We start from the raw sequence: 22,794 nt of genomic DNA on the forward strand, positions 1-22,794 counted from the left end.
TATAGCTAGAACACTTCAGGAAGAATTATACATAGGCTTGCGATATATCGGTATGATACATACTTATTTGCCAGGTTCAAATATGGGATTGTATAAAGTAATCCAGATATCGGAATATAACAAATTGGGCAGATATGGCCGGATATACAAATGAGGGCAATATATAAACCTTATATGCATAATGGCGATATCTGACAAATTCCTTATCTATGCTTATCCTTATTTGTTTTAAATGTAAGTCTAGATATTACATTTTTGTGCGGAAATTAATGGCACGAAAAGCACAGATTTATTATTAGGTGCATCGCCTTGGTAAATTGTAGTCATGTTTTTAAACTCTCCGGCAGAAAAAACTAAAACGCTGGAAAAGTGTGTCAAGACCTGTGAAATGTGTTGTTTTTTTCATATTGCTCGTGATTGTACACATATTTCTATTCCGTAAGAACCTGCTTTAAAAGCGTCACCGCGTGCTGTACTCTTTTTGCGGAGGCTATAACTTGCGCTAAGTCCCATAACATTGTCATAAGATTTTTCAATAATTTGATTTATTTATTGTTGGTCCGAGCCAAACGCTTTTAGACCTAATAGTGTCAAACCAGGGTTTATCTTCCGTTAGCCGCAAATATTTAGAGCAATTACAACTAAACAACTGCACCTCCTTCTCGTCTTCAGTCTGTGAAACCCAGCTGTGGCTGCATTGTGTGACACGAGTACCGAAAGCTCAGCATCGGGGCTGGAAGTTCATTCACTACCCCATGCAGCCTCCTAAATTATCATCGAAGACGTTGAAAGAAAATATTTCGTTTTTAATAGTAGTTCAAATAAACAGTCATGTGCACCATTACCTTCCACAGGCGCGCGCTTGCGCTCATGTTCAAAGGGGGCTCCTTCTACAGGTGTCATCGCCGAGAGAGATGCCTAACTGTCAGAACCAGCAGTTGTCTGGTTCAATAGTTAAAGTGGTTTTAAAACTTTTCCAATAATACGATTGCGGTTAATATTGCCCACCAATGCATATAATTAATTGGGCGATCGAAAACGACATCTGTTGTGTCTGCAGTTTTTGTTAATCTCTTCTAGTGTCCGGTAGGTTAGCTCCTGTGCTTGTATCATTGTAGCTTATTGCTGAGTAACATTTTGCTTGATGTGTTGTATATTTAAGCAGTTTGTTTAACCTATCTGAAAAAAAAAATATTTCATCATAATTTTGTGTAGTTTTCTTGTTCGAGAGTGTGTTGTTTATTTATATGAAAACGCGAATATGCCATTTTCTATCGTGGTCCCGTCAAAACTAATATTATTGTTTTATACAAAAAGATGGCACCTGTTCCGCACAGCTAGCGCATTGTTTGGTCCGAGACTGAGCGTTATCGAATTCGTAGTTCATTTCTCCTATAAAGAGTATTTCAAATATTGCTTCCCAGACACCTTGTACTATTCCTTAGTGCATCTTTGTGAAACGAAGTATACATAATCGAAGCATCTATGATATAAAAAAATGTAGTTGTTTGGCAGGTGCGCAAAACACAGCAGACAAAACAAGCAATTCCAGCAGCAGTAATACTAACAGGTTCTTGCTGTGTTCATGCCAGCAGCATCGAGAGTGCACCTGTGATCTTTAAGTGTCTCGCATACATATTATTTTAAATAGTGCAAGCTTGAGTAGGATATCTCAGTAGGGTTTGTTGGAGTGTTCAAAGCTTGGAAACAACCAGGCAGATGCCCGAGCCACAGGGACGCATATCCTTCAGACCGCCACGCACGATCTCCTAAACGGTCTCCGAACCGCACGCCTTTTGACAGCCCAGGACATCTGGAGACGTCATCCAAACCTTGAAAGAGCATATGGAAACGTGCACTCGAGGTGCCGGACTTTAAACTTATCCCGACACTGCTTCGGTCACAGACGCAGGCTCGGCATGCCAGCGCGCGGGCACCAGGACGAAGACACGAACAACATCTATTGGCCTCGAGACCCAGATTGAATTGCGTGGAAGCGTACTTTTGAATATCCATGGTTTTCTGTGAGGCACGTTGTGGTTCCATGTGTCCACAATGCGGGTGGAGATAATTGGTCTTCCACACTAACGGCACGGAGCACGGGCAAGGGTACAGGTCACGAACTCTTAGCAGTTGATTCCAGTGCGCGAGCGCAGCATTGGCGGCTTGCATGGCTTCGGCCTCGCGTGTGTAGCATTCGTTTTGCTCCAAGTAAGTGTAAAACAAAGCGTAGTTCTGCTTTTCCCAACATAAGCCGTGTCGATCGAATCTCGAGGTAAATAGGGGACTGTTAAAAATCGAAAGTTCAAAAGACTGTTATGGCATTCATCGAAGCCATGGACACCGAAGTGCACGACACTCGGTCATCACTCTTTTTTTTTTTTAGTAGTAGAAGGCAACATGCCGATACATATTTTAGAGCACTCCACAATATTTCCTTCGAGACTGATCTCAGGGAACGTCAATCTCTCTAGGTAAGGTCGTTGGCCATTACCGGTGAAAATGTGCACTCCTCTATGACGTATACGGAGGGAAAGTTTGTCTCGATCCTCTTTGCGTACCTCTTGCGCTTGTTTACCCCTCCCCCCCCCCCCCCCCCATTATTTTTGCCGCCCCCACCCCCTTAAACGCGCCCATGCGCTTTTGTTTCCCACCCGACCTCTACCAATGGCGGTGCGCGCTTGGCTGCCTCGTCAGCACGCGTTCCCCGCACGCTCTAGGTTGCCCTTTGATTGGCTTGCTCCTCCTTACATTCCGATGTGCAAAAGGCGCATTTTGGAGCGTTCGCGCAGGTGAGTTACGCGGCCAGGGGGACATAATATAGACCTTTCCAACGCTTATCAAATGCTGCGTCACCGGGCTTTGCTTGCGTGCTCAGCGTCTCTTATCTCGTGGAAGTGAGCTACTGCGCACGCTCAAAAAACGCCTCCCACAGCCCAGTAGACAGGAATGGCAGCGCCCAGAAGGCGATTATTGCAAAGGTCTAGCTTTACACCTTTTCCACAAGGGCGCAGCCATCTTGAATGTCGTCACTTCTGATATGCGCTAAAACGTTGTTTTCGATCTCTCCACGCCGCTCGAAGGAGGTCACGAAAAATGCGGGATTTTCGAGCATTCTTTGTTTTCTCTCACATATATTTTCTAGCATAATCCAGGTTCAAATGTTTTCATTTTTTTTTCATCCCGCATATCACATACGGAACCCACGTGACTGAGAACGAAAGGAAACTAAAAAATTATCCATAGGTGACTAATTTTTGCGATAAGTCAGATAATTAACTAAGATATCTCATATTAACGGTTTTGGTTTTAGAAATTAAACATAGAGTTCCAATTATATACTTGGTGGGCGTCATTGAAAGCCACTAACTCTGTCAAATCTAGGACGACTTGAAGCCCGTTTGTAGCGAGAGGGTTCAGCACTCGTTCCACGGGAACAAGGATAGCAGTTCGAAAACGTCGATGATTAGATTATTGCTAAGCCGCTGGCTTTGTTAAACCGCTAAACTACTACCACCGCTAGCTTTGCGCCTGTTACACGATTGCTCATTTTGGTGCAACCGCGCGCTTCTCGCGCGCTTCAAGTCGTTCAAACTTCGATTGATTTGGTGGTTTTTGATAACGTCCAGACAGTTTCTAATTGCAACCATATGTTCATTTTCGCCATATGAACCAAATGAAACAGTTAATTAAAATATTTAAGTAAATTATATAACATATCGCGAGGACTGGCGCCCTGTATTACGTCCCCCCGATTGTATTACTCACTTGCACGAACCGTAAAAGTCTACCCTTCAGTGATTTTTTTTTATAATAAATGTGTTCGAATTAAAATCGCCCACGTACCCAGTGTGTTGTTACCATCGCAATCCGTGTCCATCCAAGTGTTCCTCTCATTTTCCGCTTTTCTAATGCAAAGCCTTCCCGCGAGCAAGAGGTGAATATACAATTTCGCAGGTTAGGAAACGGTGGACAGACACCAACCGCAGGGTCTCCCACCTTTCCCACCTTAGCAAAGCGGGCGCTTTAGATGAGACGAAAGTAAGTCCACTGGCCTCCCCTCCAGCGTTCTCTCTGCTAAAGTGGAAAGATTTCTTCCATTGGCATTAACCCCACTATCACCGTTTTATATAGCAACAAGTGGGGCGAGTGCTGCACAAAACCCTTCTCCGATCCTAACGGAATGGAGCTGCATGCACTCGCATAAACCCAACAAAATATTTATTTTCAATCACTAAGTGTTTGACCGCAACAGGTGATTTTCTAGTTCTAACAGGAGAAATTATTCATAAAGTAGCGATTGCGTGATGGTCTTTCTATACCTTACGATGGATTCCACCGGACGCTGAATATCGTTACCAGAATTTCTTCTAAAAAATGTGAGCAACGTTTTTCTACCTTTTGCAAATTGAATACTCAGTTATCTGCAATGACGAATGATTTTTTCTTTAATTACGACCATTTTACATTAGTCGGAACAGAATCCTTTGCCAATGCAAGGTTTATCTCTGGTGACATCTAATCCGAGTTTTGGATGACGTCATCTTGGCAACCCTTACAAATGCAAATTAAGGAGCCCTTCGGTATAGCGTTGAAAAACCCATCAAATAATAAGATGATCAAAACACAAGAGTGATAATTACAAAGCTCAACATTTGCGACCCATTTGCGAAAGCTTTATCGTTAATGTGCCTCATCCGAGCTTCTGCCGCTTGTTTAAACTATTCAATCGGCAATATGATTAGGCACCTCTTCAGAAAAAAAAAAAAAAATCAGTGCACCACCGCTCACTGTTACGAAGAACGCCGCAGCTTTCTTGAAGTTCAACTGGGAACCAGGAAAATTAGTTATCGATTTTAAATCTGGGCCCGGAGAACAGGGGTAGTGATTGTAGGCCTGAGGCCAGACCTGTTTTACTTCTTTGAATCGCAGCGCTAGCTGCCGCATTTCACTTCCCGCCTGAAATTTGTATATATGTTTCTCTGCCTTCTTTTTAAAATTGCGCTCGTTGTTTAGGGAGCGTGTTTCTTTTCTATCATCGTTATTATTACCGTTTGAGAGCAGACCTCAGATTTTAGTTTCGCGGTGAGGCCTGTTGTTTAACCCGTCAGGTTTCCTTGCTTGAAATGATAGTGGGAAAAAGAGAACACCAAGTGGGGAAAACTTTCTTCTAAAAATATATATATATATATTTTTTATCGGCAGGTTGCGATTAAGGAGGTGAGATGGCCCTCTGCTTTCTGCTCCTTCATTCCAGGCGCGGCGTGTTTGCGTGTTCCGGCGAAAAGGTGATGGCTCCGTACGAGATTTCCGGATAAATTCTAAAACAAAATAAATAACAGGGATACGCAAAAACAAATATGGCGTTGAAAATGATCGCGCTGAAATTAATGCCAGAGAGGCTTTGTTCGTGTTCAGAATTGTGACATATATCCACGCAAACCAAAATGCAGCGAACTATGTTAGACGCATGTGTTTCTACTACTCGACGTGAATCAGTTACATTAAGGCCGTAAAACCGGGCTCTCTTCGAACCAAACGATGACGAATTATCAAAAACAAGCTCTGACGCTAATCAAACCATTACTTGTCCATACGATATGGGGTCTTCTAAGCGTCGTTACGAAGTCATGCGCAGATCGACTTTTAAAACCAACGCTGATACCTTCACGCCTGCCGCGATAAAAAGCGCGATAGCGCTTTATTTCGAAATAAACTAAACTTCATTTCACTTTATATACAGACGTAGCCGAGGCTAAGAGCTGATGGGACCAATCAATCAATCAGTGTCAAACGCGCATGGTCCTGGTGTTCGTCCTGTTTCTGTAAGCGTTCTATCATCGCCGAACCACTCGAAAACAAAAAGAAAAAGGTCCAGTGATGGCGCTTTTGATGTTGCTTGATTGCTTCCATTAGCTCGTAGCGCTAGCTGCGTAAGGGATTAAGCTGTAAGAAAGTATAGTAACGCAGGAATTTTTCGACTAAGATAATAAAATCGGTATATTACCAAAGCTACTGCCAATGACATAATTCGTGAAGTTCAGACTTCGCAACCTCAAAGATTGAGCCTCAAACCTGGTTACCCTAGCCTTCGCCATCTGTACGCGTAGGAGAGAATCTTAACAGAGCCCATAGCCTTCGAGGGGTAAATCAAAGCACATCTCCACACCATTCACTTCGGCACTCTAGGTCAATATCCGTTATCATTTGATGTGTTGGATTTCTGTTATAAAAAAGAAATGTAAACGCGTGTTTCAGCTGCATTCGATTTGCATGTCATCCCGATAAAAAGCAGGGTGGTAAGCCAGAACAGCACTTGTCAAATTAAATGGCTTCAAGGAGCTCTCTAATCGCTACTTCTGAATCCAAAGAAGGAACTTTGCAAGTTAAAAACAAATATGTCAGGCAAGAGAAACCAAAGAGTGCCTCGTGGGACATATTCGGCACGTTTCTCAATAACGAAACAATTGGCTTAATAAAATGATCCGAAGAATAAAATGACAAGCCGCCTTTCACTCATTTAATAGAGTAAGCGCCCGGAATGGCGACTTGCCCCTAGACGATACATTAAAGCGTGCATCTATAACCAAAGAAAAAATATGCCCAAACCTCTTACGCCACCCCGTCTTCCCCATAACGCAGCATACGCGAAGTCAAATAATAAACCATGCTGGCGTGTTCTCCCCGCGAAATAATACGAGCAAAAAAGCGTCTCGCATACGGACGGGTTCTCCAAATACGCCGACGAGCAGTTGCTCTCCCAACCCTGAAGGCTGCCGTCACGTCCTCCGCTCCCCTCAGCGACGCTCGGCCAGCCCAACGAGCATCTTTAAAACTCCGGACAACACGCCCGCACGTCCATAAACTTTTTCGCAAAGTTTACGTCTCTAGACATGCAGCGCAAGCATATACATACGTCCACATAGACCAAGGCTAAACAGACAGCTAACCAAAAGCAGAAACGTACACCATAAAAAAAATAGCGGAACATGAACGGGCGCTTTGGCATAAAGAGGCACGTCAACGCAGGGTTGGCAACCGTGGAGACCAACGGAGCGGAAATAAGACACGTCTTGAGTCGACGGAGCAAGCACAAGCAGAGGGTATAGCTTTATACAACGCGCGCCATCACTACTTGAACGAATCTTTGTTGTTTTGTGTGCGCCGTCGACATTGGTTTCTATCTGGGTGGGTGACGCAAGGCACCGCAGGCGCGCTTCGAAAGCAAAATGTTCAACTGGTGGACGCAGTCCTTCATTTATACACCGTTTCAGTTTAAGTCCGACCAAAGCCGACGCTAGAATTCGATGCAGGAGAGTATCAAGTCGCATTACAAGTGCATCGTCACGGTGCTACTTGTCTATGTAAGGTTGCTATCACCGAATAACCCAATCACGCGATCATGAGGATTTTTTTTTTGCGCGGTTGGTGTTGCTGGTAAAAGCAAACGCACCAAGCGATCATCGCCGCTAAGATGACCCTTTGCTGCTCCTTAATTACCTTACGCATATTATCAGTGACTTTCAATTGGGCTTGTAATGTATTCTTATGGAGTCCATCAAAACTCAACATAAACTCCACTTCTCATGAGTTTAGCCGTAAGAAAGTCAATATCCATTCTATTAAACTTGGCCACTGGAGTGCAGTTCAGTTTGGCCATTGAGAACTCAGTATCTATTGTTACGGATTTACTACTTGGGAACGAAAATGACTTTGGCCGTTGGTAACTTAGTATTTATTCTTCTAAATTCACTTATTAGGTTTGAAAAGTAGTTTTATCATTAAAAGCTTCATATATATTATTTTGAACTGATTAATTCGATATATAATGAGATTTATCAATAAGAACTCAATATTCATTCATTTGAGCTCACTCACCACACACACACTAGAGTTCCCTCTTTCGGCAAACATTTCTTTGCATCATCATTAGAAATTCAAATGATTTTTTTTTATCGTTGAGTAGTAAACATCGACTGATTTGCACCCTTTCTAGTTGAGGAATCTCAGTGAGGGCACGGCTGAAACACCGTGAGTGCCCTTGTGTCACTGGGAATGAAAAGTTTTCCGAAATTGATATTTCCAAGAAATGGCATTGTGCCATTTTAAAGGAAATAAGCCATTCAAATTATCTCCATTTACGAGCGGTTAAGTGTTTTCCAATAAATTGCGCCGAATTTATCGGGAGACAAGATTTTTTTTTTTTTTACTTTCCCCCATTTAAATATTTTCAAACATGCGGATATGAGATTTTGAAAAAATCTCATACCTAATAAACAAACTTACCCATGCACCCATACATGAGCAGCAGAGTGAATAAAACGAATGTTACTTATTGTCAATCGCACTCATTACTTGGCTTTACTTAATTTTGATCTCCTACATGCACATATAGGTACTGATTCAGTGTTGCGAAAAATGCAATGGAAACCGAATGGACAATAATCAGTGACGACTCAATAAGAACACATGAGAAAAAAAGTGTTTATATTAACACTCAACTATATATATATATGAATTGGGGTGAGCCTCCAGAGTATATTTCTGGGATTTCGAAATTCCTTGAGCCGCATTTGCGCGCCGTAGTCACGTAGCAGTGTAAGTGAGAGTAAGGCGATTTCATCTTACCTATATTTAGTCTTTTCATCTACCTCGTTAGGATCACAAGCTGGGCACATATGCGGAAAGACGCTTCTTAGTACACTTGATAAAGGAGGCCTGGCGACACACAAATCTTACAGCGGGTTTTGGGGCGCGCTGGGTGTCCATTTATAAGACGTTTTGAGCTCCGGAATGAACCTAAATGCCACCATATTTAACAAAATGTCCGAGAAACTTCAGACATCCCCGGTTCATTTTCTCAGGCTGACTTTAATTTCACGAGTCTTTCATACTAGGAAGAGATGGTATTTTGAAGAATGTTACACATTCTTGCTGAATGTTATTCCATGCATCAGAAAACAGTGCTGCGCATCTTGTGTGAACAATATCACGCTGTAACTTGAATTCAACAAGAGCTAGGTAAGGGGTGTTCGGTCTCCCTTTACCCTGAACAATGAACAGTAGTATTATTCACTATGTATTGTACAAAACGCTCGTCAAATGAATATTGAGAGGTAGCCCCAAAGGAACTGACGTGCAGACCTGGTTTTGTGTTGTTCTTTGCACGAGGAACGCCGATTATGAAACTACTTTCACTACCTTCTCTCCCAAACTGCAAGTCAGGTAAATGAAAATAAACGATAAAGTAAGAGTTCAGAAGACCACTTGTTCTTCACCTCGCAAAAATCAAATCAAAACATATTCAAACTGCATGCAGATGTGCAGGCGACAGGAGGCGTGGAAAAACATAGCAAAAAGCAAAAAGCGTCAAATAAACATTGGTCCTAAAAATATTTAAAAAAATAGCTTCTTGCTGAGCGCTAATCATGTCGTATTACACCTGAAACTGCGGTGGAAGAAATCGGAAGAACTTTCAGTAGAAGGAACAGACACAGAGAACGTCTGAAACTCAGCATTGCTGAGCGCGTTTTGCGGCACCGGGTTTCGTTACATGTTTCGACCTCTCTTCTTCAGGGCGACTTCGAAGGGGACAAGTGCCCCCGCAGGACGCTCGGGAAGTATCGTTTTTGGTGTTTCGGCGACCTGGCCGGCGTTCCGTCAACAACGTTCCCAGGTGGTTGCGCGGGTGGCCTCCATCAAAAAAGCAGCTCTCGAGCCCAGCGTCGTCCCGCAACATTTCCGCCCGCAAATGGCTGGCCGAGTCACGGTCCCGGGTAGACGAGTCGCCCGTCTCCGGGGTCTCGTTTGGCCGAATGCTTCAGTAATCGGCTATTTTGGGTTTCCCTCCTCCACCACCGCTTTCTCCTCGCCCCTCTACTTTCTTTCTCGTCGTCCAACGCATTTCTGACGTTAATCTTTTTTTTCCTCCCTTTCTCTCGTCTCATCCCTCTGGGGAACCCCTCGTCGGACAGCACGACATTTCACTGCGTGCATCGCTCTCTCGAGTCGGCCGACGCTGCCAGTCCGGACTCCGCCCTGCCTTGACGTACTCGGGCTGAAGGGGAAGAATAGTTCAGAGCCCAAAGGAGAACGCAGACTTGTCGATGTGAGCGTTGCAAATTAGAAACCGCGTTTGAACGGGAAGTCGGCATTCGCGTAGCCGTACCGTGCTGTCGCCACAGCCTTTTCTCCATCGGCGCTTCCTCTAAATGTTATAATCTCTCTCTCTTTGTCTCTTCAGATTGCTCATCACCTGAAGCCACGTTCAGCGCTTACCTCATTGGCCGCCGACGAATCGCGTCTTAAAAACTGCGTTGGGCTGATGATGTACGCTCCTCTTGTATTGGGATTCTTAATGGAGCATCCTCATTGGCCGAGGCTCGAATATGATTGGCTAAATAGCGATATTAAGATGTATGGGAGTCAACACGCCCTGCATTTCTTAAGCCCTCAATGACCGTAAGTGTGAATGTATCCTGCATACGGGTAGTTTACCCGGATAGTTTGGAAAAGCTCCAAACTGTTTTAGGGAGTAGGATTGGATCGCCGCTAGCCGTATGGTTTTGAACATAAACGTGATAATCATGAGGACAAGATATCTAGTGCGAGCACCTCAAAGCACATTTTTCGTCCAGGAGGTGAATGGACTCATCGAAATAAGCGATATCAACGTATTGCTTGATACCTCATAATCGTCCAAGGAGCAATCACCCCGACGCTTCTATAGCTGGCAGCTTCTACGAACGAGCGGAAATGCGAGTCAAACCAATCTTGCTCGAATTGCGGCAACCAAAACATATGGGTCCTAGCTGTGCCGAGCTTGAAGATCGTGTTTCGTAATGATGAAAAACAGCGCACAAAGAAGAGGACAAGATTTACAAGCACGAGAAAAAACAGCGCTGCTGTGTTCAATGTGTGTCTCTCCCCTGTTCCGTCCTTTGCGCCCTGTATTTCATCATGTCTAAATACCAACTGGTCCAACTGACCCCAGTGTTTCGTAAATATTTATTCATCTTGGAAATTCACGATGCTCCTTTAAAGCGTGCGCTAAATCTCCGAACTGGAGCGGTATCCGTCCAGATCAAGCGTAAAATATATATATTTTTTTTTATCAGTGTGCATGGACGTATTAGAAACAAGTTTTGTTGTTGTTTTATCTCATACGTATAACCTAATGAGTTTTCTTTACGTAAAGTAGTGTGAAGATATAATTTTGTGGAACTAAATTCACTCGGCCTCATGCAACTTCTATCAAGATACTGCATTTTAAAAATCCAGTTTCTTCCCGAAACAGGTCCATAGCTACTGCGCAACGATAGAAGGCATCGCATGACAAATACGAGCGAAGCAGACGAACGAACACGACGCACAACCGCTTATTTACAAGTGATTGTTTATAGCAAAATATACTGAAGAATAATAACATAATAAATATTAAAAAAAACATAATAAAGAGAAAATCCGACGCGCAAAATATGAACGCCAGCAAGATGCTGGCGGTGGTGTTGTTTGAACAGGGCGAAAAACAAAGCACTAAATGAACTAGGGGCAAAGCCTTGGAACCCACATAACGAACAAGCAGTGAATTGCTACTTATAGAAAAAAAAAATTCGACAGGAAAAATAAAACACACCATACCAGGAAAAACGCGAGTGCTCTTACCAATACGCGACCCACTAAAGGTAAGCTACAGACAGGTGGTAAGCTATGATAGTTAGTATAGATAGGATTTGCTGAATCCATAACGAGACAAAACAGGCAGAAAATAAAGCAATGAATACAAACGATTCCAGCTACTGGCTCCCTGTACACTGTTCCTCGTCCGTCAGATGCTGACTAATACAGATGTTTCTTTCCTCCTGAAGCTTTTCTTTACGTTTCATACTATGGTATAAACATCAGTCGCAAATCTGCGCTTGTGTCGTGTTAGTTTCTCTGCCTGATCCATGCTTTGTTTCGTGCGTTTTTGTACACTAGTTAAATTAGTGCGCAAAAGCTCAGCTTGGCAGTTTCATACAGATATCTACTTTTACCTAAACAAAACAGCAATGCGAGATTGATGTTTCCTCTTACTTTCTTCTCACTTAATACTCACCTTTCTCGTGCATATTTAAAAAAAAATAACAGGGAGTATGCAGGCGAGCTGGTAATATTGAATAATAATTTTTAACCAGTTTGTATTGATAAGTTGCGACCCCTATTGCACTGTAATTGGAAAGACCGCTAAAACAGAACCTCCAGCGTGAGTTATAGGGCTCATTGGTCCTTTTATGGGACCCTATAAATCGGTGGACATATAGGCTGAAGGCTTTGTACAAAGGCGATTAAAATGGTGTTTTTGTTGGAGCACAGCTCTTAGGCGCCCCTTTCCGAGTTAAGCGGCGTCGCCGTCGCCGTCGGCGTAACCGCGCGCGTTGCATTATGAAACGTCACAGACCTACGCACCAATTCAATTACACGCTAAATTTAGCAAAGAAACTTAATTGGTCTGTAGGTCTGCTATGTCCCGTAATGCAGCACTGCGTATTCAGTTCCCCCGCTCAATTTAGCGGCAAAACTGACGTCACATGACGTCAACATCAATTCAGTTTCCCCGCTAAATTTTGCGGGGAATGGAATTGGTGTTGAGGTCATGTGGCGTCAGTTTTCCTGTTAAATTTCATGGGGAAGCCGACTTTGTGCATAAGTCACGTGACATAAAGTCATGTGACGTCCTTTTCTCCGCTAAATTTAGTGGGGAAACTAATTGGTGTTGAGGTCATGTAACGGAAATTTTTCTTCTAAATCTAATGGGGAAACTGAAGTTGTTCATAGGTGATGTGGCACGAATTCATGTGACGCCATTTTCCCCGCTAAACTTAGCGGGGAAACTGAATTTGAGTTGAAATCACGTGGCGTCAATCTTCCAGCTAAATTTAGCGGGAAAACTGTGACCTCATGTGACATCACAGGCCACGGCTTCACGAGATGCGGCTTCACGAAATCCGGAGCAAGTAGCCAAAAACGTTTCACGTAGAAACAAACATCGCATGCGTTGCATCATCGGGCTCTCACCTTACCCTTCTCGTCCTCCCAGGCCTACCCTCGTACTAACCATGAAAATCAAATATATATGTGTGTATATATATATATATATATATATTTCTCTTTTAAATTCTGTACCACAGTATATTACAAAATCAACATACCTCAAAAGCTGCCCTCTAATTTCGCATTATAGAGAAGCCTAAACGCCTGAAAATTTTTATTTTTAAATTTAAAAAAAAAGATAATATACATATAAGCTTATCTATGTAAAGGGTAACACAAAAGGAGGATCAAGTGGCTATGCACGGCCGCCGTCTGCCAATCAAACACATCTGGGCGACCTAACTAAGGCAGTAGTTATTGCCGTAAAGCCGGAATGGTCTGACAAAGACTCATTCTAGTTTCTGTTGTCTCTATGCAGTTTTCGACAAAAAATAAAATAACAAAATCGTGCGCAACACCGATAAAGTCCGCGCCGTGCTTGACTCAACAACATTGTCTGCAATCGGAGATCTGTGTCCGCGCCCTCCCTCTTACATGTCCTCATCCGTCGGCTATCGCACATATCAGACTCTTTTTTATTATCTTACGAACACCGCACAGTTGTGTAATCAGGTGTTTCACGCCGCTTCTGTAGAACACCTTAAGGCGATTTGTTGAAGAACCGACTTATGCGGTCCCTTCAAAAGAGGAAACGATCTAGTTGACTCAAGCGATAGATTGCATCCTATAGGTGTATTGCTACTTCTAAATTTAATTCAGTCGCACTCTCGTAAAAACTGTGGAGGTTCGCAGACTCGTCAGCGGTGGGAGCCCTACGTGAAAGAACCACGCTCAAAATGTATCCGAAAAAAAAATCCTCGAACCCTCCTGGCTTCCCGCGTGACATGAGGTGCTCCGGCAAGCTTCGGGAAGCGTCGAGCACGCAGGGTGTTGGCACAGCTCCCATTAAATGTCAAGGCCGAAAGTAGCAACTTCCATTTTGAGCAGATCCCCGCAACACGCCATGGGGCCTCAGGCGCGGACTGTGCGAAGAGCAGACGCACTGACCCCAACGATCACGGCGTAACCCACTAGTTTGGACGAGTCACCATCGGGCAAGCTGGCCAAGCAGCAGGGCTCAAAGCTCTAAACCCGGCTGCAGAAAGAAAAAACAAAAGAAACGAGGGAAATAAAGAAAAAAATTGTAGGGAGGAGTAATGAAAAGAAAAGAAAAACATTTACGCTAATGACGAAAAAACAAATCATACGCAAACGCAGCTTCCGCGTTCACTGAGAAACGTAGGTAAATGAAGAACCAAGTGATCGTGTTCACAAAGGTACAGATAGTAGACATACAGGGAATTGCAGTCAATTAGAGAAAACGCAAACGAGCTGAAAAAAAGTGCAACACCACGAGAGCGGAGGAGTAGGGAGAAAAGTGAAGATCGCAAGAACCTTGAGGCGGTTTGCTTCTGAAATAATTACTTTGAATTGTGAGGGTACTTTTCACACTCTTCTCTTTCGGATCAAGGTAATCCTTACAAGCACAAGTCAGGTAACATCCGAGTGAAGGAATTCAGTAAGTTTCTAGAAGTTCAATTATTAAAAAGCCAAACAGCTCAAGCAATCCAATCTGGGTCAAGTGATTGATCGAGTCGCGGAACCGACATGTCAATGTGAGAGCCAAGTCAGAAGATCCAGTGCGGATCTAGAGATATGGACACAAAAAAACAGTTAGTGAGAAATGATGTGGATTGAGAGATAAAAAAATAATTAAAGACATGTCTGTCTCGTGACAGTCGAGTCAAAACGAGTATATCGATTGAATCAAACGAATCAATATGGATGCCAATATTCAGCGAATCAGGAGTTTCAGCTATAGTCAGTTGCATTTCAAGAATGCTTCAGAAGCTCCTCTCGCACTCACAGTACCACCAACCCCTATTCCTCCTCGATGCTCAACTATAGTGCACTACTGAGGCGCTGGTCGCGTTGAAGTCACGTAACTATTCGTGGCTATTGATTTCTTCTTGTTGGTTCTGCGGATCACTACTATGCCATGATAAATACCTGGTGATATTTATTTGGCCAAGTCTTAACTCGTATACGGTTATGGCCAAGCAGTCTTGTACTGAAAGGTAATTATTGAAATGCAAATAAAGCAATTAGCCGAGTGAGCTGACGATTGAAGAAATCTAGTATTCTATTTTTGTTTTAATGCAACGTGTCTCTTGAAATGATGTAGGTGTTACAAAAAGCAACACGTTTCTCGTTACTTGCAAAAAAAAGGAACGCGTTACAGACCTACGTTACTCGAAAATAAAAACAGCGGGTTACAGTCACCGCCGCTAAAAGTGCAAAACAGGCTACTTTTGTATTACCTTATATTCACGAATTAAAATAGTTTACTGTTCTGGCGTTACAAGTACACGTACGCGCCATAATTCAATATACATTATGTCCATGCAGAAACTTAACATACCGTATTTACTCGAGTATAGCCGCACTGTTTAGGACGAAAACGTAAAGGTTCGCTTTTCCGAAGAGCACGCGGATTGCCAATCACTGCGATCGACAGAATGATGCCAGCGGTTTACAGGACAGAGATAACGTGTTCTCGTGAGGCTGCCATATGTGAAGGTTACATTTGTATGGAGACTCGTGTTCTTGATCCAGTTATTCGCTATGTTAGTTTTGCGCAACGCGATGATTGGCTGTATATGTCCTTTGCGGGAAAGTGGACGCAAGGGCCTTGTTTTTAGATAGTGCGGCTATTACTCGAGTAAATACGGTATTTACCTTATCTTTTCTTCTTCCAAAAACGCAAGAATTTATATGTCTATACTCGTTTTCACTTCAAGAACCATAGTAAAACAAAATCCGGCTTCTCGTAAAGCATTATTGATTTCTTACTTTATGTAGAGATTTAAAGTATATTTAGGTTAATTGTAGATCAGATATACGTTATCTTATTAGGATCTAGACGTCCCAAATGCCAAAAGCATCGCTTTTTCCTCCAAAAACAAATATCGTAAGAACTATTTCGCGCCGCGTATGAACAATGCACAAAACTTGCTTTTTTCTTCACGTGAAAACGGGTGTAGACAAACTAAAAACTTTAAACGTAATCTTTGTAAGTTTTTTTTTTTATGGGGGGCGGGGGGGGGGGGGGGGGTAACGTAAACCGTAACCTCGTTGCCCCTTAACCGAAATAAGTGACGTAAGTGCGTTGCCCATTACCGTTTTGAAAAAAAGAACGAGTACGTTACGTCGGTACCGGAAATATAACACGTTACCGGTAACACCGTCACTGCCAACGCGTTACCGCCAGCACTGCTCTCTTGGCTCGTTAAATTTGTTTACTCAGGGTGACGCTGTTTCCACAGAGTATGGCCAATCAGATGACCCCAAACTCGGGCAGTTCCGCGCCAGCCATCTGCTATATCCCTCTAACGAGCTGCTCGGGCTTGGCAGTTGGTGGAATCGCATTTCCTGAGCAGAATTCATGCACTTATTTCGGGCATATTCCTTAATGAGCGTACGTAGCGCGAGACAGATGCACGACATAAAGCGTGTTGTGTACACACTGGTGCCCGTTACTTTGAAAATGTAAAAAAAAATACGATTACAAATTACTCGGCGTTATATATAATAAAGTAGCGTTACTGGTTACTTATGTAAAAAAAGTAGTTGATTACTTCTGTTGTTACATTACAAGTTATTTTCACGTTACATTGCTCGGTTAATTCTCAAGAACTAAAAAAAAATACAAGGTTTGAATATATTTTTATTGCAATACGGATTTAAATATGCCATACTGCCACTTCATTGTGGCCCCTCTAAATATTAAAATATGAGAACGATATTTTTATTTTATTAGTCGGTGGCCAGATAAAAAATACAGTAGAATTGAGGCGAAGTTAAAAATGCATGCTTCCTTTCGTCAAACTCAAATGGGACGTTTTTAGTGATTTATACAGCGTAAGGTCGTTTGCCAGTAGGGGCCATACTGGTCTACACTGTAGATGAGCAATTTGGCCAGTGAAGTACGACTGCTAACCTGGGGTCTTTAACGTGCACCACGCAGTAGTGATACACGACCACACGCCGGTACGATGCTCATCCAGATCGAAACCGACAGGGGCGGGCTCGGACCCAGGATCCCTAGGTTCTGCAGCCCGAGCTTTCGCTCCACGCGCGTCGAGCTGGGTGTGCGCTTTAGCTCACTCGGCCACCGATCCCTTTTTTTAATCTTTATTACAACATACAAAACAGAGACACGTTCAGGCTAAGCGTACAGTCTTTTGATTAGCACATCTCAATAAATATATCGGAGGCTCTTTAGGGGTTTCTCACACTCCCCAACCCACTGAGGAACAGTATCCTGATGTGCATATGTCCTACGTATTTGAGTCACAAATTCTATAAAGTATGCGTCAACGCGCATGCCTAACCGTCATCCGCGAACAGCAGATGCTGGATAGGCCAATTAACATTATAAGGTCGTACGGTACAAGTTCCTGGGAATTGACTGGAAGAAAACGGATCGAATGTGCTGTAATTTGTAGGTCTTTTTTCAAGGTTCTCTGCAACACATCCCAAAACAACAGGGCATCCCAACAGGAAATAAACACGTGCTCTATAGTTTTGGGGGCTTTACACAGCAAGCAATTGGTGGTCCGAGAAACAAAAATACCTTTCTCGTGAACCCACTCTTTCACGGGAAGCTTCGAGGTATGAAGTTTGAAAAAACAAAACAAAAAAAACTTTTGGCACGTGGCTGAATTGTTATTCTCTTGACGTGGCAAAGAACATCCTGACCGGTTTCCTGGTTGTACAACGCACGATACAAAGATTCCGGGGAAAGAGTGTCATACAGGGTGTTCGACAAAGATTTTCTAGTTATGCAAGACAAATATTCTCTGGAATAGCGTGCCACCAGAAAATGGCATACTTCAACGACCTCCTTTAGGAATCCAACAATTCTTGTTGGCTGCTCGCCATGACTCGAGAACAAAAACGAAGGCAAGTGCCCGGCCAGTTTTGTTTGAAATGCCGCGCGCATGAAAGACTGTTCAGTATCCCGTAGGAAAATGAACGGCGACACGAGCTGCCGGAAAAACAAATTCGATAAACCACATCCCCCCAAAGGAATACGGCGGAAGAGGTTATTTTTTCTCGTTGGCTCATAGCTTGATTTTCAGATGAATGTAGCTTATATCCTAGAAACTTTCCTCATAACACTTTGAGCGCAATGTAATACTTGAAGCACATACATGAGCCTAGCAACAAGAAATATGTTGCAAGCCGTTGCTCTAGCCAAAAATGATAAGTCGCGATTTAATCACCGTGATACCCGTTTTTTTTTTTTTTTTTTTTTTTTCAATTCGGCTGTTGCTTTGGACGAGTAAACATTTGGATTACGCATGTGCTGAAGTGGTACGCCGAGGTATTTCGTAGGTGTTGAACGCCACTTGATCCCTTAAACTCTGAGGACTTTGTGGCCCATGTTCCGTGCCAAAAACCTGAACATTTTTCTAAATTTACAGCCGTACCGGTTATGTCGCAAAAGTGTTTAACTGAATCAATAACGTTGCTTACACTTTCTTTTTTCTCTACAAAAAAAAACTGCTACATCATAAGCTTACGCCAATACCTTCACTTCTATGGATTTCATCGAAAACCCATGAACATTTTCGTTGTTAGCGACGCTCGAGCATAAAGGCTCAAGATAAAGCGCGGATAATAACGGCGAGAGCGGCCAACTCTGTCGTACTGAGGACAGTACAGGAATGCTGCAAGTTACGTTACGATTTATAATTAGTCGCGTAGAGCAGCCACTATATGCCATTCGTATGCCTTCATAAATAACATCTCCAATGTTGATGTGCCGCAGAATGACCCAAAGAAATTTATGACGTACGCGATAAATGCTTTTTCTGAATCAATCTGAAGCATGGCAATCTGATCTTCTTCTCTAGAACATTCTAAAATGCTTCTGGCTACGTGAACGTTTGTTTGGATCGTTCTGTTCTTTATGCCGCACGTTTGGTGGTCATACACCAATTGGCAAATTACGTGCTGTAGCCTTCCATTGAGTATTTTTGCTAATATCTTATAATCTACATTACATAGACTTATTGGTCGATAACCATCTACACGTCGTAGCTTGTCGGCGTCCTCTGATTTTGGAATTAACACAGTGGGGGTTCTAGAAAAAGATAGTGGTAATGATTTTTTCTTATAAGATTCCTCTATGACAGCGAGAAGAATAGGAGCGAGTGTTCTTCTGAATTTCTTGTAAAAACTTAAACAAAGTCCGTCTGGGCCGGGCGTTTTACCACCGGGCGGGTCGCGTATTGCCTTTTTGACTTCACCCAGGCTTATGGGTCCCTCCAGCCATTCCTTTCTCTCGTCATCTATTCTTGGCATGATAGAAAAGAGTTCGTCAATTTTATCATCTTGCTGTTCTGGTGGGAGTTAAAAAAGTTGTCGATAATGTTCCACAAAGGATTCCTCAATGCTTGCTTTGTCTGTAGCTATGGTACCATTTCTCTCTATTTCAAGACTTCCTTTGGACAAAGCATACTTTTTTCCGCTATCAAGGCGTGTTTGGTGAGTTGCTCACCACCGAGAAACCGCTGTGCCCTTGAACGTACCGCAGTGCCTTCGTATCGCTCTTTCTGGAATTTATCGAGGCGTGATTCGACAATCGCGATGTCCTTTGCTCCCCAACCTAGTCATTCGCATTCAGCCTCACACAATGTACGCGAATCCTGCTGCAGTTTTCGCTCTTCTGCCCGAGCGTAAAACTTCAGCGTGCTCGATCTTTCGATTGCTGACATTTTTACTTACTCCTTGAACCGCTCCCATCATTCCAATTGACATGTCTCACACTGCTCTGCCTTTTTTTTTGGCAGGTCATCTACTGTAGCTATGAATGTTTCCTCTTCAAGCAGAATGATGTTCAGTTTCCACAGCCGCCAAGTGAGCTTTGCCTTGGGAGTTTGATATTCTCCAATTGCGACCTTTACGAGGCAGTGGTCACTAAATACACTGGTTCTACACAGTAAGAGTTGATGTTATGTACAATGTCAGCACAAACATAAACAGGATCAAGGCGGGCGTGCGAAGATTCTTAAAAGTGCGTAAAGAGAATTTTTTTAGTTCCGCTCGAAACGTGAAAAACATCTTCCATACTATTTTCCGCTATTATTTCCCTCGCCAGATTTCCACTAACATCTCTCTTACGCGTTATTGGAAATCCATCACCTGCACCGCATACACAATTACAGTCTCCTAGAAATATAGTGGTCCGATTTGATTTGATGTAATGCGATATATCGTGGAAAAACAGGGTTCGCTCACTGGCTTTACACTGGGCTTAGACACAAATAGTTCGCCGTTGAGCGTCAAACAAATTAAATTCAGATATTATAAAACATCCATGAGCATCAGTGATGAGATCTACATCAGAGAGAGGTACAGAGTTTTTTAAGAAACAAAAAAATAGCCTCCTGCTGTGCCAACGGCATGCGTTACACACACCTCATACGAAGTAAGACAGGGTTGTAGAGCCTTCGTAACTTCCTCTTCCTCCGACATTTTCGTTTCTTTTATGGCTAGAAAGTCCACCTTCTCTTCGTGAAGCAAACGTAATAGCTGGTACTGTTTGCGAGTAGAATTTAAACCTCTACTATTGAGTGTACCCAGCGTTAAGCCAATAGTGGAAAAATTAGAAAATTTGGATGCAGACATTATTAGGGCGGAGAAAGAGGTTTGTAATGGAAACCGGTTTACAACAACTTCGCGAAAAACTTACATAGTTCGTAGCTGTGGCGACAGCCACGAGTAAATATTCAAATAAAGGAAACAAAATCTGTCGGTAACTGTTCTCTATGTGAACACATCCACCTACTGCGAGGTTTGCTCTGGTCGGTCCTCCGGTGGAGCTCGGGGCTTGCGTTTTTTTCTTCCTTGAGGCTTGCTCCAATCAGGCCCTTCGAGGTAGGGGCCTTCCTCTTCGACACGATCTAGCGGTCGCTTGAAGGGATTGGAGCTGTTGTCTATTTCCGGGTCAACTTCGGAGGCATCGTCTACAGTGCGGTGGTTCCCGTCGACTGACGTATGTCGCTGGCTCTTTGAGGAGCCTGGAGCGGCCCTGTCGGTATCTGCGCCATTTCCGACGCAGGCAGCTGTCTTGTCGGCTTCGAGAATTGATGCAGTGATGTCTTCATCTTGTGATGTACCCCGTTTGTCAGCACCTGGAGGTGCTTGGGTATGGGTGGTGGTTAGGTGCCCAGTGCCGTATTCGATTTTCGAGGCTTCTTCTTCATCGATGAGGAATTTCGAGTTGTCATCGTCGGGAGCCGCTCCCATTACAGTAGCGTACGTCCGGATGCAATCCTCTTGTTCGTGAACGAAACGATGGCACTTATCACAGCGAGGGACGCAACATTCTCGGCAGATATGGCCTGTTCTTTTACATCGAAGGCGGAGGGGCGCTCTTCCGGGGACAAGAACGAGCACGTTGCTGCCGAACAGACGCAGCTTGTGCGGGAGGTTTTCCTTGGTGACGCCTTCCTTCAGGTTCATTCTCACCAGCCTTGTCGTCCTCTGAACATTCTGGAAGCCTTCTGCCCTCCACGTGTTTCGGGATACCTCGTTGATTTTTCTGTAACGCTCTAGGGTCCTCCGCACTGTGTCGTCGCTTATGTGAATAGGTATCCAGTGGAGCCGTATTCGTACCTCGCGGGATCGATGAGCAGGCATCTTCTTTTCTTTTTTTTTTTTTTACCTCAAGTTCCTTGGCTTCCAGGAATTTTCGCTTCGCTGTCAGGGAGTTGAAAGTGAAGAGCCAGACATGATTCATCTGGTACGCGCCGGCTCAGATGAGGTCGTTTAGAACGCCGTGGCGTTCCATTTCTCCTCGAAAATCGTCATACTTGTACGGGCGTCCGGTGATGTCGCAATGAGCAAATACAGAGTTCATAAATTCAGTACCTGTAGGCAATGACGGCAGAACTACTCGGTAGGTATCCTGGGACATTTCAGCAGATGATCCACGGCCAATGAAAGCCGTTGAAGACGCTCCACCGGAGCTCATTTTTTTGCGACCGTTTCGAACGGCGTCACGCGCTTCTCGCCTCCGGCCACCGATCCCCCCTCTTCCTTCCGTCGAGCTTTGGTTGTGTGCTCGCGAGAGTTCGAAATATTATAAAAGGTAAAAAGCTGAGAGTGCTTGTTTGAGCAGAGCATTGGTTGCGCTTGCGCTCGACTAGATCAAAGCATGTTTTCTAATATCATACCCTTGTGCCAGAACATTCCATGAACTAGTGGCAATCCGTTCGTCCACCGGCGTTTCCGCGACAGATTTGTTTAAAACCGCTGCTAACACTTATTTTTGCGTAACCGTCTCATAACTATGTTCAATTCCTATTTATGTATTTTTACTGGTTGTCCACTCCCCTCTAACGCACTTCGGGCCCTAAAGACACTGCAATAAATAACAAAATAAATAAATGCATCGTTTCGTCAACACTGCGATGTATCATAGTTTTTTGCATGGCCACATATAGCGATGTCTCGTCGACGCTTTCTTTCTGTGCACGTCGCCGCCGCGGCAGTCGGCATCGTCAAGTAGCCTATAGATTGCCGAACCCTCGGCGGTTCCGGCGTTGCCTGCTGTAAGCTTGAGTCGAGCCTAAGAGCATAATTCTTTTTATCTGAGCCGAGCGAAGCGAGGTGTCATCGCGCGTAGCGTGCGGGCACTGTGGCACATGC

The 22,794-nt window shown here is 43.7% G+C and overlaps 1 protein-coding gene across 1 annotated transcript; it reads right to left on the reverse strand.

The window, feature by feature from the left end:
* Positions 1 to 20,925: 20,925 nt before the first annotated feature.
* LOC115320173 lies at positions 20,926 to 21,657 on the reverse strand (the record flags this gene model as incomplete). Its single annotated transcript, XM_029980285.4, has 1 exon — positions 20,926 to 21,657. A coding segment is annotated over one exon (732 nt), but the record flags the coding sequence as incomplete, so codon positions are not given.
* Positions 21,658 to 22,794: the final 1,137 nt, after the last annotated feature.

The sequence above is a fragment of the Ixodes scapularis genome, unplaced genomic scaffold (assembly GCF_016920785.2).
Source record: "Ixodes scapularis isolate PalLabHiFi unplaced genomic scaffold, ASM1692078v2 PGA_scaffold2__306_contigs__length_199485367, whole genome shotgun sequence".
Classification (NCBI taxonomy): Eukaryota; Metazoa; Arthropoda; class Arachnida; order Ixodida; family Ixodidae; genus Ixodes; species Ixodes scapularis.